General features: G+C 33.3%; 1 protein-coding gene across 1 annotated transcript in view; it reads left to right on the forward strand.

The window, feature by feature from the left end:
* Positions 1 to 4,691: 4,691 nt before the first annotated feature.
* Positions 4,692 to 15,674, forward strand: part of LOC132736935 (mucolipin-3-like) — a 101,800-nt gene continuing 90,817 nt past the window's right edge. The window contains exon 1 of the mRNA XM_060724152.1: positions 4,692 to 4,793. Coding sequence (XP_060580135.1) covers positions 4,697 to 4,793 — 97 coding nt within the window. The 5' untranslated portion in view covers positions 4,692 to 4,696. The remainder of the gene's footprint in view (positions 4,794 to 15,674) is intronic.

The raw sequence follows: 15,674 nt of genomic DNA on the forward strand, positions 1-15,674 counted from the left end.
CTTATTATACGGGTCAGAGGTTTGGGGTATATATAAGCTGAAAGATATTGATAAACTACAGATAAGATTTTATAAATATGTTTAAGGTGTCAAAAGACAGACCCCAAATTGTGCTATCTATGGGGAACTAGGTAAATTTCCTTTGTCTGTTCTATGTAAGGAAAGAGCTTTACAATTTTGGAATAAAATCGTTAAGCGCCAGCAGGCGCCCATATACCGTATTTATTTAGACCAATGTATTAATGGGAATGATAAATGCTGGGCTAAACGCGTTCACTCTGTTATTACTGATATGGGCTTCCCGTACATTATTTATGACTATGCAGTTAATGTCAATTATAATATGTTATTTAAGCAGAGAATAAGAGATCAATTTTTACAACAGTGGCATGACTGTATAGATAATATGCCAACGCTTGACTACTATAAGAAATATAAAACACAGTTTTGTTTCGAGGAATATCTTAATTTTGTAAAAAATGACAATTTACGTTAACAATTATCATGTTTTAGATTATGTTCTCATTCCTTAGAAATAGAAACAGGTAGATATATGAGAACTGATAGAAATAACCTATTGTGTAAATTATGCCCGTATAAAAATGTTGAATCAGAATACCACTTCTTATTATGTTGTCCCTTTTATTCAGAACTGAGAAAATCTTTTATAAAATAATTATGTATCTTTTCCAACTTTAAATAAGTTCTATTCTATTATGTCATCAGGAAATAAAAGTAGAATATTGCAACTATGTAAATTTTTAGATAAAGCATTCGCATTAAGATCTAGTGTTTTAGAAACAATGCAAGAATTGTAAATTTGATATGTTTCTGCATTTTATGTGAACATTGTGTATTTGTATTGAATGTATTGAATGTATGTCACATTTCAAGTGATTTATGTATGTTTTGTATGTATTGCCAAAGGCAAAGTTTTGTCGAAAATTTGAATTGAATTGAATTGCACTATCGCATTTTTGCTTTATCGTACTGAAGTCATTGATTTATTGCATTGTCGTCATCGCACTATCGCATTGTCGTCATCGCAATGTCGTATAGTCTTCATCGCATTGTCGCCCTCTGGATTATAATGTATAACCAAGATGGCCCTAACGGTTTTTCGTAGCTAACTGGTCAATTGGATTCAAAATGAATTTACTTCCTGATTGAAAATACATTGCAAATCACAATACACAGTCACGTACTTTCAAAACATGTATATAGATGTTTTATTTGTAAATGTCTTAAATTAACGTATGGGATACCTGCACATTTTGTTGATTATTCTGAGGGTTGCTTACATTTGCAGTTATTTTAATCTTTTTTTTTGTACTGAAGGATGAAGGGAATAACCTACAGCTGTCTTCTAAGTGTCTTTTCTTATAAAGTCTCGCATCAAAGTTGCAGAATATTTGAATTATTGTAGATATAAATTAAGATGGATGTTATATTAATAAGATTGGACTAGAGCGATATCTGAAAAATATTAGATGTATTTATATAACTAAACCTGGGATCCGTCTTATCAACGATAGTAAGATTGCTTTTATCGTATTATTGTCGTACATCAATCGTACGATTTTGACGGTGTCGTATCAAACGTCGCATATTTCCTTAATCGTACGATAACCGTACGATCGAGCGTTTCTTTCTACGCTCGCTTAGAAGCAGTCTCAGATCAAACAAATGAAGACCGCCATGCTTCTTATAAATGCTACAAGGCCGCATAAAATGTAGGCCTTTCAGACATCTTGTGCAAGTCTTGAATTGCCCGAGTGGTCTCACATAGTTGTGGACAATTAAAGGATTGGTTAAGGCGATTTTAGACTTACAAATTATTTGTAATTTATTCTTTTAAAGAGTGGGTGTCACCGTGAACAGTGTGACCAAGATAATTAGTTTATTTGTTTACTTAAACCATAGCAACGACGCGCATTACATGAAAATAGAACGTTGATCCAGATAAAAGAATATAAATTAACTTGAAGTAATGCATCGAAATTTTAATTCATTGACTTTTATTTAATCCGTGACTTTATTTATGTAGATATAACTTATTTTTTTTTAGATGAGATAAATACCGTTTTGAAACGACTTATATATTTTCGGAAAAAATCATTTAAAAAAAAACACGATTTGCTATAATATCTGTCTCTAAAATGAGTTGCCGCTCTTTAATCAACAAGAAGGCTGACTCTTGAGAAATACTATGCATGTTTATTTACAGACAAGTACAAATGTTGCTGCAATGCAGCAATTGAGAAGCTCCGCGCAAAAAAACTTACAAAATTATTCATACGCGCAGGTCATGTTATATTCAGATTAAGTACTATTGTAGATTTTTCCGAGTGTTTTGTAAACCATTTTTTGCTTAATTATACTTATCTTATGCACTGTCCATAATTAAAAAGAGGGGAAAAATATTTAATATAAAAATGCTTTCACTGATGCCTACCTGGTAAGGAAAGTAATTCCATTAAATACAAACAAGACTTACAAGACTTGTATATGTTCTGTTTCAGTAACAGAAGATAGATGATAGAAATATCAAAATCTGTTATAATTGTAACAAATATACAAATAGAACAAAGGGGCTAATATTATAATATAGTAATATTACATTGCATATTTTTCATGTCAAATTTAAAAAAAATGGTTTCTATCAATTCAGGTTTTTTTTGTTTGTTATACACGCGTTACATGGTCATACAGTATTTATCAATATAATAGAAGACTGTTACCTGAATTTTAGGTAGGTATGAGGAAATTCACTAATATCATATTCGTGCGAGACAAAGTCAAAGATGTGAAATCTATTTGACATTGATAATATATATAAAAAACTATTGTTAATTAATTTTTAGGGAGATCAATATATTTTTTTGTTGAATTGCTTTAAAACCATTCATAAAAAATTACACACCATGTTCAAACTGCAGATCAATGTTTCTGTTGTTGTCATGATAACTATATATAGCATATGCTTAAGGTGATTCCGCTTTGTCAGCCATGTTTGTTTTAACTAAAGTCTGTCCAAAGTAAAAGTAGGCCAAAATTCATTTATCAACAAAGCTCTTATTGTAAAATGATTAACCATTTGAAAATACACTTCCAGGTTTATATTTTAAGGACATTTATAAACAAAAATAAAAAATGATAGCAATATGAATATTTACCTTGAATGTGCTACATTTCTGAAGACCAAAAAACATTCTGTTGCAAAGTTTTATGCATATTTCATGAATGGCAAAATTCTTTAAAAAGTCTGTTTTAGTGCCATCAAAAGCTATTTTTTTGCAGCAAATACTAAAATCTTTCAAAACTTAACTCCAAATAAATCAGTATCTCATGTCCTTCTACGCACATGGCCTCCATCATTTATAGCCTTATGAACTACCATTAATATGAAAACACAATCAAACTTTAAAAATCTAACCTTTTTATGTGTAACAGTGAAGTGTGTCTGTTTGTCATGCACACAAGAAATAGGTAAATGATGTTTATTTTCATGATACTACTTTTTAAACATGTCATGGAGGCCATGTTTTTTTCAACGTCAGATAACCTACTTTCCTAAGATTTATGTTTTTTAAAGTTTTTTTTTGTATTTCCTGCAAAATATAGCATTTGTTTGCACTAAAATAGACTTTAAACTGGATTTTGCTGTTCATGAAATGTGCATAAAGATTTGCAACAGAATGTTTTTGGTATTCAGAAATGAAGCCCATTCAAGGTAAATTTCTTATTGTTATCATTTTTATTTTGTTTAAAGTAGTCTTTGAAACATAGAATTGGAAGTGTACTTCCAAATGGCTCATCATATAACAATGTGAGCTTTGTTGTTATATGAATTTTGGCCTACTTTCACTTTGCACAGACTTTAAATAAACCAAACTTGGCTGTCAAAGCGGAATCACCTTAATAAAGGTCCATCCGCTCGTAAGGCCACAAAATGCAGCTTTCTTCCTCACTAGTCATACCATTATTACAAAGTGGCATGCTTTGCCAATGACGCTAATGAAATGTAGCCTTATAAACTAAAGTTTAATTATTTCAAAACAACCAATATATCAACATGTTATTATTAAACATTTAATTTCATAAATATAAATTAAAAAAAATTATCAAAAGCAAAATTGTTAAAATCTTTTGCCTGAAATCTTTTTTATAATGACAAATTCAATAATTAATAGTATATTTGATATGCTGTGTGAAAATGTATTTCAAAATGTAACAAATTATAATTTCATGTACCACTAAAAAAGGGAAATAACAAGTTAAAACCTAAGTGGCGTTTGTAGCTATTTATAGCTTTCGAATATGTAACAGCAGAACTGCTTTCCGATTCTCATTCATTAATATGACATGCTGCGAATCACCGACGGGGAAACCAATATAGAAATAGAAAGGGGTTCTTGAATGCAGATTTGTACTTTTAGCTGTTAATCGAAAGGATTTATTGCTCAAATCCGGGCCCATGGACAAAAAAAATAGTAAACACAAATAGCTCCGCGCCTGTGGGCGCGGAGCAATAAGAATAACAAATGGGATAGTAATAAAGTCACTGATTACAAGGATGAAGTAAAGAGACTTCGTAGACTGTTGAGACCTAACTTCTATTCGGCATTCAAATTTAAGGGGAACACGTGCAACTTTCATTTCATTTACTGATTTTGTATTACTTTTTACAAGTAAGATGATCCATTTTGGAAATGACCGAGGAAACTTTAGTTCAGTTGTCAACAGAGGCGGTCTTAACCTTCGACATCTTCTTTTAGAACATTGGGACGCTAGTAAGTCATTATTTAATACTTATGGTTCTTTTAGTGCGCATGCGAATCTACTAGGATTACAGAATTATGGATATGATTAAAATTATTTAAATTCAATACTTAAAAAGATATCACAATTATTCATTGGGCTTCCGTTTCCAACAGATATTTTGATAGACTAAACAGCTACTTATTTTACAGGGTGAGAAACACTACCATATCCTCCTGCACAAGGTGACTGCCATGTATACGATTGATGATCGCGAAAGTAGTTAAACTATGCTGTTAAAAGCGTAAGAACATTTACTTTTATGCCCTGCTAGATCCTACAGTGATAAAGAATTTAGCACAAGTATAGAGCAGTCCAGTGTACAGGTGTGACTAGGCTATTCACTGTTTGCTGACCTTTATCTTGATGTCCCAAAAATTTAAAATGAAAACTTCGAAAAAACAAGATTGCATTTGAGAAAAATGTTATGCCACCGCATGGTTTAAATTACATAGCTGTACATCAAAGGACAAGAAAGTAGGTCACATCATCAAAATCTAGGTCAAAGTTTAATTTATTTACAACTAAAACTGTGCACATGGTCAAAATGTCATTGCTGTACATCAAAGGACAAGAAAGTAGGTCACTGTCCCCTTGGGCAAGGCATAATTTTGACCCAAGGGTTTAATAACAATCTTGATACAGGTTCCTCAAACAACATTTCAAATCAAATATCTAAGCTATAGATTTCTCCCATTCAGAAAATATTTGTTTTATTTTCTGTTTTTACTACGTGTACATAATGAGAATCTCTGCCCCCAGGCAGGGCCAATTTTTGACATTTGAACAACTTTGGTAGAGGACCTATATATGATATTATATATCAAACATCAAAGCTCTATGCCTTGAACCTTCACACAATTTTTTTTTTCACTAAAGGTACATGATGAAAATCAATGACCCCCGGGGCGGAACCAATTTTGACCCCAGGGCTATAATTTGAACAATCTTGCTAGAGGTTCACTACATAATGTTTCATGCAAAATATCTTAACTATATCCTTTGTCAATTTAGAGAAGATAATTTTTTAAGTTTTAACTATATACATATAAGATAAACCTATGGCTCCCAGGGGCGGGGCTAATTTTGACACAAGAGGCATTATTTGAACATCTTTGGTAGAGTTCCTTTAGATGATATTATTTAACATATATTAAAGCTCTAAGCCTTGTACCTTCAGACAATAACGTTTTTTTTACTATATGTATATATTGAAATCAATGACCCCCAGGGCGGGGGCAATTTTGACCACAGGGCTATAATTTGAACAATCTTGCCAGAGGTTTACAACACAATGTTTCATGCAAAATATCTAACCTCTAGCATTTGTCAATTGCTAGAAGATTGTTTTAAAGTTTTAACTGTATACAAATAAGGAAAACCAATGACCCCTGGGGCGGGCCTTATGCAAAATATCTAAGCTGTAGGCCTTTTGGGTCTTTACAAGAAGGTGTTTTAGTTTTTATTATATGTACATATAGCGAAAATCAATGACCCCGGGGCGGGGCCGATTTTGACCCAAGGGCTTTAATTGAACAATCTTGGTAAGGGTCTACCAGATGATTCCTTATGCAAAATATCTAAGCTCTTGGCCTTTTTGATTTTTACAAGAAGATTTTTTAAGTTTTTACTATATGTACATAGTGAAAGTCAATGACCACCGTGGCTGGGCCAATTTTGACCCCAGGGCTATAATTTGAACAATTTTGTTAGAGGTCTTCAAGACAATGCCTTATGCAAAATATCTAAGCTCTAGGCCTTTTGAGTCTTTACAGGATGATTTTTTAAATTTATTCTTATAATTCCTTTTGGTTGCCATGGCAACCAGATTTCTGCATGGAATGAAATCCTTTGAACAACTTTGGAAGCCCTTCACCCAAGGAATAATCCTGCCAAGTTTGGTTGAAATTAATCAAGTGGTTTTACACAAGAAGATTTTTTAAGTTCACTATATAATCTATATAACACACACACACACAAACACCGCACGCATGCACGCACGCACACACGCACGCACGCACGCACGCACGCACGCACGCACGCACGCACACACACACACACACTGGTGAATCGCTATATGCCACCGCATCGCAGATGCTGCAGTGGCATAAAAAACGAAGCTATGCAAAACCAGTTAAAATTATAGCCAAAAATTTTAAGTTTAAAAATTCTATGCCTTCTTCATATAGGCATACATGCCAGAATGAAAACATCGAATCGGCCAGTAACATTTATGTACGTACATGTTGTATGTTTCTACATATACAATGCCCATATTCTGCCAAAAACAAAACTTCTGCCTAGTGCTCTTTCCTGTTTTTGTTTGGTGTCCTCCTGGGCTCCTTACAATTGCTCTTGTTGCTGGGTTGGATGGGGGCTACGTTCATTGAACGCCGCCTTTCCTTGATGATCTTGTTTATCATATTATAGTAAGATCATTTCCAGTATATCACCTTCGATTGACAAATGTAGTACCTTGCAGAAAACAGTTGACCATGCAGCCATGAAGAGGAACTTGAAGGTCCTACTTCTTTTAGTATAAACTGTAATGTTCTTTTTTGCAAAACTAATCCTGAAATTAAAATTCTTTTCGGCAGTAATATGTTTCAGTGAATACTATGTCTATCATGTGTCAGAATAAAAATAACTAATTGAATAAATAGAATGTATATTTAAAAATAAAATTGGTTGGGTGGGTTGTTAGGAGGGTGGGTGCTTTGTTGTCTAACAATAAAAATTGGGAGGATGGGTGGGTTGTCTAACAATTAAAATTGGCAGGGTGGTGGGAAAAGAAATGCTTATCTGCAAATGAATACAACTTTTTTCTTCACGGTGTTTTCCAGAAAGGAAGATAATCTCAATTCCATACTTCACGTACGGTTCTGCATTTATATACTAAAGCAACGTACCGTTATGCTGTGTGCATGATCAATTGTTTTTTCCAAATAAAGTACACAAACCTTATTATCAGCACAACAGGTTTGGGCAAAATAAATTCTTGATAAAAACAAAAAAGGTGCTATCATTTCTATTAATTTATTTTATATTGTATTGGCAATTTATGTCCATGGCTGCTTGCAATATTAGTTTTATATGAAATCAAATACAATGAGGCACAACTGGAAGCCTACAAAAAACAACAAAATAAAGTCTATCACCTGAAAAAACATGAACACAGCCTAGTGATCAGATACTGCGAAAATCCCTTGCCAAAATGTGCAGGACAGTCTGGTGTTACCAAACATTTTAGTAAACAAATAACAACAGTGAGGCCCCTAATTTCACTATCAATGGGCAAACGGCATCCAAAGCACAACATATCAAGTTTATCCCCTTAAATCTAAAATTTGATCATTTAGAAAAACACATCACCATGTGTTACTGACAGCCTGATGTTCGATACTGCCTACTTAATGAAATAACTGTCTCTAAATAAACCATGCCCGTATTCTGCCAAATTGACTTCGGCAGTAGTCCAACGCCACAAAGCGTGCGGACAAATGGGAAAATTACATAGCAAGCCATGAACCAACCTTAGAGACGTCAGGAAAAGAAACAACATCATTATTATCATGACAAAACTTGCATGTATATAGTGCCCCTTGCAAAGTGTTAAGAAAAATGTCATTGCCCAAACTCGACAAATGGACTTGGTCGCTGCGAAACAAGGCCGGTGATTCTTCAACTATTTCTGGATACTTTAAAATTTGTGTCGCCTCTTCAGAGTAGTGGCGACATATAGGGATCACTTCTCCGTCATCTGTCTGTCTGTCCGTCTGTCCGTCACAAAACTTGTCCGGACTACTCCTCATAAACTACTGGTGCAATTTCATCCAAACTTAACAGTACCAAGTCAAGTTGTGCATATTGTCAGCATTTTTCCGGTTCAATGATTTTTGTCAGAGTTATGGCTCTTTAATAATTTTTATTTTTAAAGATTGTCTGGACTACTTCTCTTATACCACTCATGCAATTTCAATGAAACTTTACAGGATTGATCTGTAGCTCAAGTCCTTTCGCTTATTACACTATTTTTCCGGTTGAATGATTTTTGGCCGAGTTATGGCCCTTTGATAAAAAGGTGTTTTTTCTGTGTGTTGCCAGATACACAAAAGCTTGTCCCCACTACTCCTCATAAACTACTGGTGCAATTTCATCCAAACTTTACAGGAATGATCAGTACCAAGTCTAGTTGTGCACTGTCCGTCTGTCTGTCTGTCTGTCTGTCACAAAACTTGTCCCAACATGAAATTGGCGACACATGTGATCACTGATCGCTCTTGTTTAACTTTTTTTTATCAAAATGGAATTATTGATGCGTTTACGAGCTAGTTCTAACGAGTTATGATTGCGTTCATAACGCCATTCTAATCTTTGTAAAATTATTAAAATTATTACAAGATTTTTGGAAAAGCTCATTCAGTAGTGATCTTATGATCCGACATTGTTATCTCCACATTGAATGACAATTATGTCTGGGCTATTATGTTGAACAAGTTCTTCAACGGCTGATGTGCATTTTCAAATTTCAAAGAAGAAACACTTTTCCAATTTAGATAAATTTTATACCTGCTTAAGCAAAGGTGTTGACCAACAGTATACATTGCATGTTGCTCAGTATAGTTTATTATTGACGAGCCAACTATATACACTTGTAATGGACCTGCAAATTGGAAAAAGATCTCAGCATCGTGTAAAACTAAATACATGTATCTAAATGCGAATATAATGCTGATAAGCCGAACTTTTCAATCTGCCAAGAATTTTAATTTGCTCCTCCGAAAAACCTTGTAAATATAAATCAGTTGCTGAACCTATACGAAATACGTGATTTAAAATATTTGATGTTATAGTTACTGAATTCAAGAACTTTCTTCATAACAAAGTTAAATTGGTATGAGGTAAGGTTTGTTCCATCAAAATGACAGAGAAACTGACAAGAAAAATTAGGTCCAATTGCAAGATACCGCAAAAGAGTAGAGTTAACTGTTGATCCCTGTCCAGAATATGGGATGATTAATCTAGTAACCTGACTAAACTGATCAGTTTTGGAGTGCCTAACATTTATTGAAACTTGCATTTGATTTACCTCAACATCTGACAGTTGGATGACCTTATTTGACTCTCTTGGATTTGATGGAACAAACTCACTAATTCGTAACATTGCAAAATATGCCTAACAAAATTCGGCTTGAATTGAAACCCGTGTTGGGCTTTCTTTAGGGGGTCTGTATTTATCTATTTTTTGAAAAAGGATAGCCTCATATCTAGCAGTTACGACAAAATGAATATTTTTTCTCAAAGTAATCATTATTGAATAAGAAATTGGTAATCTGATATCTGTTTCTCTGTTGATCTTCATTAAACCTTTTAAGACTTTTCTCACTAGGAAGTGCTGTGTAAGATCAATTAAGTATTCAAAGTAAAAAGCACCTATTATTCATACTAGGTACTAAGGCATTATTAGCAGTTCAGAAAAGAATTTGTTTCCTGTGAAAAGGGTGTCGAGAGATCGATCGATCGATCGAGAGAGAGAGAGAGAGAGAGAGAGAGAGAGAGAGGGAGAGAGAGAGAGAGAGAGGAGGAGAGAGAGAGAGAGGCCCCGCATCCACATTCAATATTGCCACTTGCATCCATAAATATTTCCAGATTGTCTGAACCGGTCAATTTAAGGTCACTTAAGAAAAAAATACCATTAAAGCAGCATGTCTCCAGATGAGTCAAAATATTTCAATAAAATCAAACTTGAGAAATATGTACTAAGATTTTAGGAAAAGTAAAATGATTCAAGATTCAAGTAATATTTTACATGTTATGTGCGGTTAATGACTGATTTTTCGGTATTTACAGGTATAATTCTACTGTGTTACTAACGCAGTAAGGGCTATTTATGCATATTTTGACCATTTTTTGGTAATTTACTTGGGTTGTAAGTGCCATTGATAATGTGTCAATTTTTTCCTTTTTGTTATTTCACAATATTATACATTCAAATACATTTTCCAAATTTTCATGAAAATTAGCATGAATATGGAGGCGTGCTGCTTTAAAATCTTTTAAAAAACATAAATCATACTCCCATATCGTAGCAAATTCCAGCAGTGACTCTAGATAATGAAATGATGGGATAAACGTGCTTGGGACATAGCATTATAAAAACGTCTATTGAATGCTCTACCAGAAGGAATGGCTCTGCAGATGAAATTAAGAGAGCCAACTAATGATTGTAACTGCTTTAGTGTAATTTTCTTTTTATCCATAAATGTTTCCAACAGATATATTAACGCTATAATCTTTTCATGTGGAATTCTAATAATTCCATTTTCTGAATCTATTTCCAAGCCTAGATAAACAATAGTTGTAACTGGACCTACCGTTTTATCTTCATTTAGTGGCACCCCAATATCACTACAAATAAAATCAAAAGTATGAACTAAAGCAGGTAAATCGGGTTATGTCATGTTCGTTAACAAAAAAAATCATCTAAATAATGGTCAATATTAGTGGACTTGGAATGTTTAGCTACTATCCAATGGAAGCAATTTGAAAACTTTTCAAAGGTTATACACCTTACAAAACATCCTTGTGGCATGGTTTTCTAAATTAAGATCTGTTGTAAATACCTAATAGTGGGAAATCAGATGGGTAAACGGGAAGTTAATCAAAAGCTGACTTTATAACCTTTTTTCATGAGTACTGCCCCTTTACCAAGACCTTGTACCATTTCTATAACACTGTCAAACTTTGAATATTGCACCGAGGTTAACTCGGAACTATTAACTCATTTATGCTTGACGATGGAGGGAATGACAAATGAGTGATAAGTCGCCAACCTCCGGATTTCTTTGGGATTGATTGGAAAATGGTGGATGTTCAAATGAACCATAAAAGTGACCCAATATTAGTTCTTTATTTAGCTTTTCTTGAAATATTTCTGGGTAAATTATGGCAGATTTTATTTTATTTTTTTTTAGAAAAAGAGGGATGCGCGGCCCAGTATATCTTAATTTGAAACCATTATGAAAGCCTTTTAAAAGATAATTGGTGATGTCTTGATCGGGATAATCACTTAACCAAAAAGATAACCTCTCAACTTTAATTGGTGTTGAAGCGAGGTCCAATATGCCTTGGTGCGTTCTGCTGGGCTTTTGCGGCAACTGGCATTCGATTTTGTCGATTTGGCTTGAAATTACTTGCATTTTGAGAAACTTGATTATTATCAAGAAATCTGCACCTACAAACTTGATGATTCAGGGCATATTTCAAACTTTTGTGCTGATAACTTGTCTACAGTACTGCTTATGACCTAATCCTTTGAAATTATAATCATAGCATGGGCGGCTATCTACATGTACTTGATTATTACCACCAGTGCTAAGAAGGCATAATTCAGTTTCAACAACAGCCCAGCTACTGTTTGGATTAACTGCCTTACGCAAACGAAACTGATTGTCATAATAAAATAACAAGAATAAAAGTCAACAATGAAAAGGCAACGTTCAGAGGACACACCCAAGCCTTCTAATTACTGACATATACTTTAAAAGACCCTGAGTTGCCACAGTGTTTCTCAAAACATATATTGATATAAACACTATGAATGCATCAGACCTTTTTTCTACATCTGTAATACTTTTCTGCTGTTTTTCCTTTGCGACAATGTTGCCATTCTGGAGGATAAGCATTTTAGCACTTGGTTCAGCTTTATTTTCAGGTAATATAGCGCTCATTGCAATATACTCATTATTAAAAGTTTTATTTTTTGTGCAAGTGGGTACATGAAAATATACATTTTCGACCGTAAGAGGAACAAGAATGTTATGATCAAATAGGTTTGTTGTTAAGTTAACATTTTGTTGTATGTTATTATTATTACAATCATTTGAAAAAGAAATACTGTTACTTTTACCGTCTGTCGTCTGACAGCTGTCGCCTTTCTACTAACTGAGGCTGTCAATGCTGGTGCATAGGTGGATGTACATTGACAATTTGATGCTTAACAACAAGAAAAGGCTGAACAGCATGTTGCTGTACAATCACAGAAGGCTGTACGTATACTGATGGAGGCTGATGTGCAAGAGGCTGACTGACAGGTGGTTGGACATCAACGGGTGACTGGTATGCCCTACGTTGCAAGATCTGCTGAGACTGGACACCTTGTTGATCATTTTTTCTTAATTCCGACCTAGTCTTCCTGGCCTTGGCTTTGCTTTTTACATCTACCACAAAGATAATTTTATTGATAAAACTTTAAAAGATATTTAATTATCAGTTGACATACGTTAGGCTGTTCGGGCACTAGGTTCTAATCCCAGATGAGCTGGTAACTAATCAATAAATAAGATACCAGTTTATTTATTTATCTATATTCATAATATTCTATATATTTTTATTATTAGATTTAGATATTTTTATTTTATTTTGTTTATTCTTTTTTAATTTTTTTTTTTTTTTTTTTTCATTTAAAAAAAATAAATTATTTATTCATATTTATGATAGAGTTGTACTGGAGTAGATCGTCTGGTGATGACGACTTCATCATGTCAAGTAAATCTAGATTCTATATCTTATTATTAAATTTAGATTCGTAATTTTAGTCATTTATAAGTAGGCCGCTAAGGCACCCGTGTTCAGAAACCAACATATGATGCTAGCTAACGATGAATAAGACATGTGTTTTTGTATTTATTTAATAATAAATTCTCTAAGAATTAATAACTGTAATTATGACGTCATCATCGAGCATGTGATGACAACGTGAGCAAATTCTTTACCGTCCATACTCTTGGAAGAAAAGGATAGTGGATAATGAGAGGCCGGTATCTTTAATGTCCTCAAGTATGCATAAAGACCAAGTTGAATAAAGCTCTATCTATGTTGGCGAAGTTTTTTTTAATTAAATTTCTCACTGCGCCCTCGAGGATTAGCGTGTTTTCGCTTCGCGCCTCTGCCATTTTAACGTGTTAATTTCCAATTTTTCGCTTGGCGGGGTCGCGGGGCGCAAACACAGCCATCATACCAATCCCATTTGAGCTAACAAAAAGTTGATCAAGCTTACGCAATTAAAAAACAAATACAGTTCTTTTTACCACATGAAAAGCGTTGATGCAAAGCACTTAAGGTGACGTCAGAATATATTTCTAAATGAAAAGTATTAACTATTGTGCGCTTATTAGTGTCAGTGTTAACTTCATCTTGACCTGAATAAACAACATTAAATCGAATTTAACCTTAAATTGTTGGTTGTAACTGACTTGGGCTTTGCACTTTGAACAGTGCCATTGAGCATCAATTAATGGTAAGACAAAATATCGCTGCCTAATGAACAGTGCTGATTGGGATAAGATTAAAGCAGCACGCCTCCGGAATCATGCTAATTTTCATAAAAAATTTGAAAATGTATTTGAATGTGTAATATTGGTAAGTAACCAAAAGGAAGCAATTTACACATTATATATATCAATGGCATTTACAAACCACGTAATTTACCAAAAATTGGTAAAAAATGTGCTTAAATAGCCTTTACTGCGTTTGTTACGCAGCAGAAATTAATTTAAATACTGAAAAATCATTTATCAAGTAGACATAATATGTAAATTATTACTTGAATCTTGAAACTATTTACTTTTCCTTACATCTTTGTACATATTTCTTTAGTTTGATTTTATTGAAATATTTTGGCTCATCTGGAGGCATGTAGCTTTAAATGGTTATATGGACTGACCTTGATCTGCATTGACAAGGTTTACCAAACATTTTTAGCAGTTTAAGGATAATAAAATTACTACGAGGAATACAAACTGAGCCATTTTTGCTATGTAAGTATTGGTATATCAGATTGTTAAAGAACACTGGCATCTATTTACTCTAAATTCTTCTACGAAGCAACAATTTTACAATTCGAACATATCTGTTTATAAACAACAGATACCTTCTTTAAAAGCCGTCGCACTTGTTTACTCTAAAGTGTTCGGTGGAGCAATGTACGTTTCTTATAGCATTAAATTACAAAAACACACAATATTTTCTTATAAATTTATTTAATACATGAGAATACATATTCTTCTGAAACTAATCTTACTTTAATCTCAAATGTGCGGAAAAGTAAAAACAAGCTAGAAAATATTAATTTTTTATATAGGCAGAATTCTAAATTTCAGAATATAATTCAAACCATACAAATCAAAGTTACAGAAATATGAAAGACAATATTGTAATCAAAACACCAACACATTTCACTGCAAGCCAAACACTGTTACCCTCAAAAAATGTTTTAACAAAAAAATATTTTAACAAAACGGTATACATAACAAAACAACAAAAATGCATAACACTTTACAAGGAAGATCATAAAAATAAATCTAAGATTTGTAACTAAAAACGAAAAAAAATGCCAATAAATTCCAAAATAGACATTAATGTAGACTTCAATCATATTCGGAGATCGACTTTAAGTACATGTATAACCAATGAAGCGAAACCAGCCAGTTCATAAACAAATCACAATGCAAATGCTTTTCAAATAAAGTTAATAAATACAAACATAACAACACGCTTTTTACTTGATGTTTTCAGAATATAAGACAACATGACATAAACTGTTAATAATAGCTCCTCCTTCCATTTGCCTCAAAAATTTCATAAGAACCTTCTTCGTTCAGCGGTGTAACCAATCATAACCCCATGTCAGACACAATCCTAAGAATATTGACTATACTTGGCAACAATCTTAACGAGTACAGTCATATGAACTAACCTCAATTTATCTACGAAGAATTTTATAGGATGGAGTCAAGCCCCCTTGGATTGCAGCTTACCTCAATAAAAATGCAGAGCAAAATAAAATAATCTAT

Source organism: Ruditapes philippinarum, unplaced genomic scaffold, assembly GCF_026571515.1.
Source record: "Ruditapes philippinarum isolate M1 unplaced genomic scaffold, ASM2657151v2 ctg1403_1_1_1_1, whole genome shotgun sequence".
Taxonomy (NCBI): Eukaryota; Metazoa; Mollusca; class Bivalvia; order Venerida; family Veneridae; genus Ruditapes; species Ruditapes philippinarum.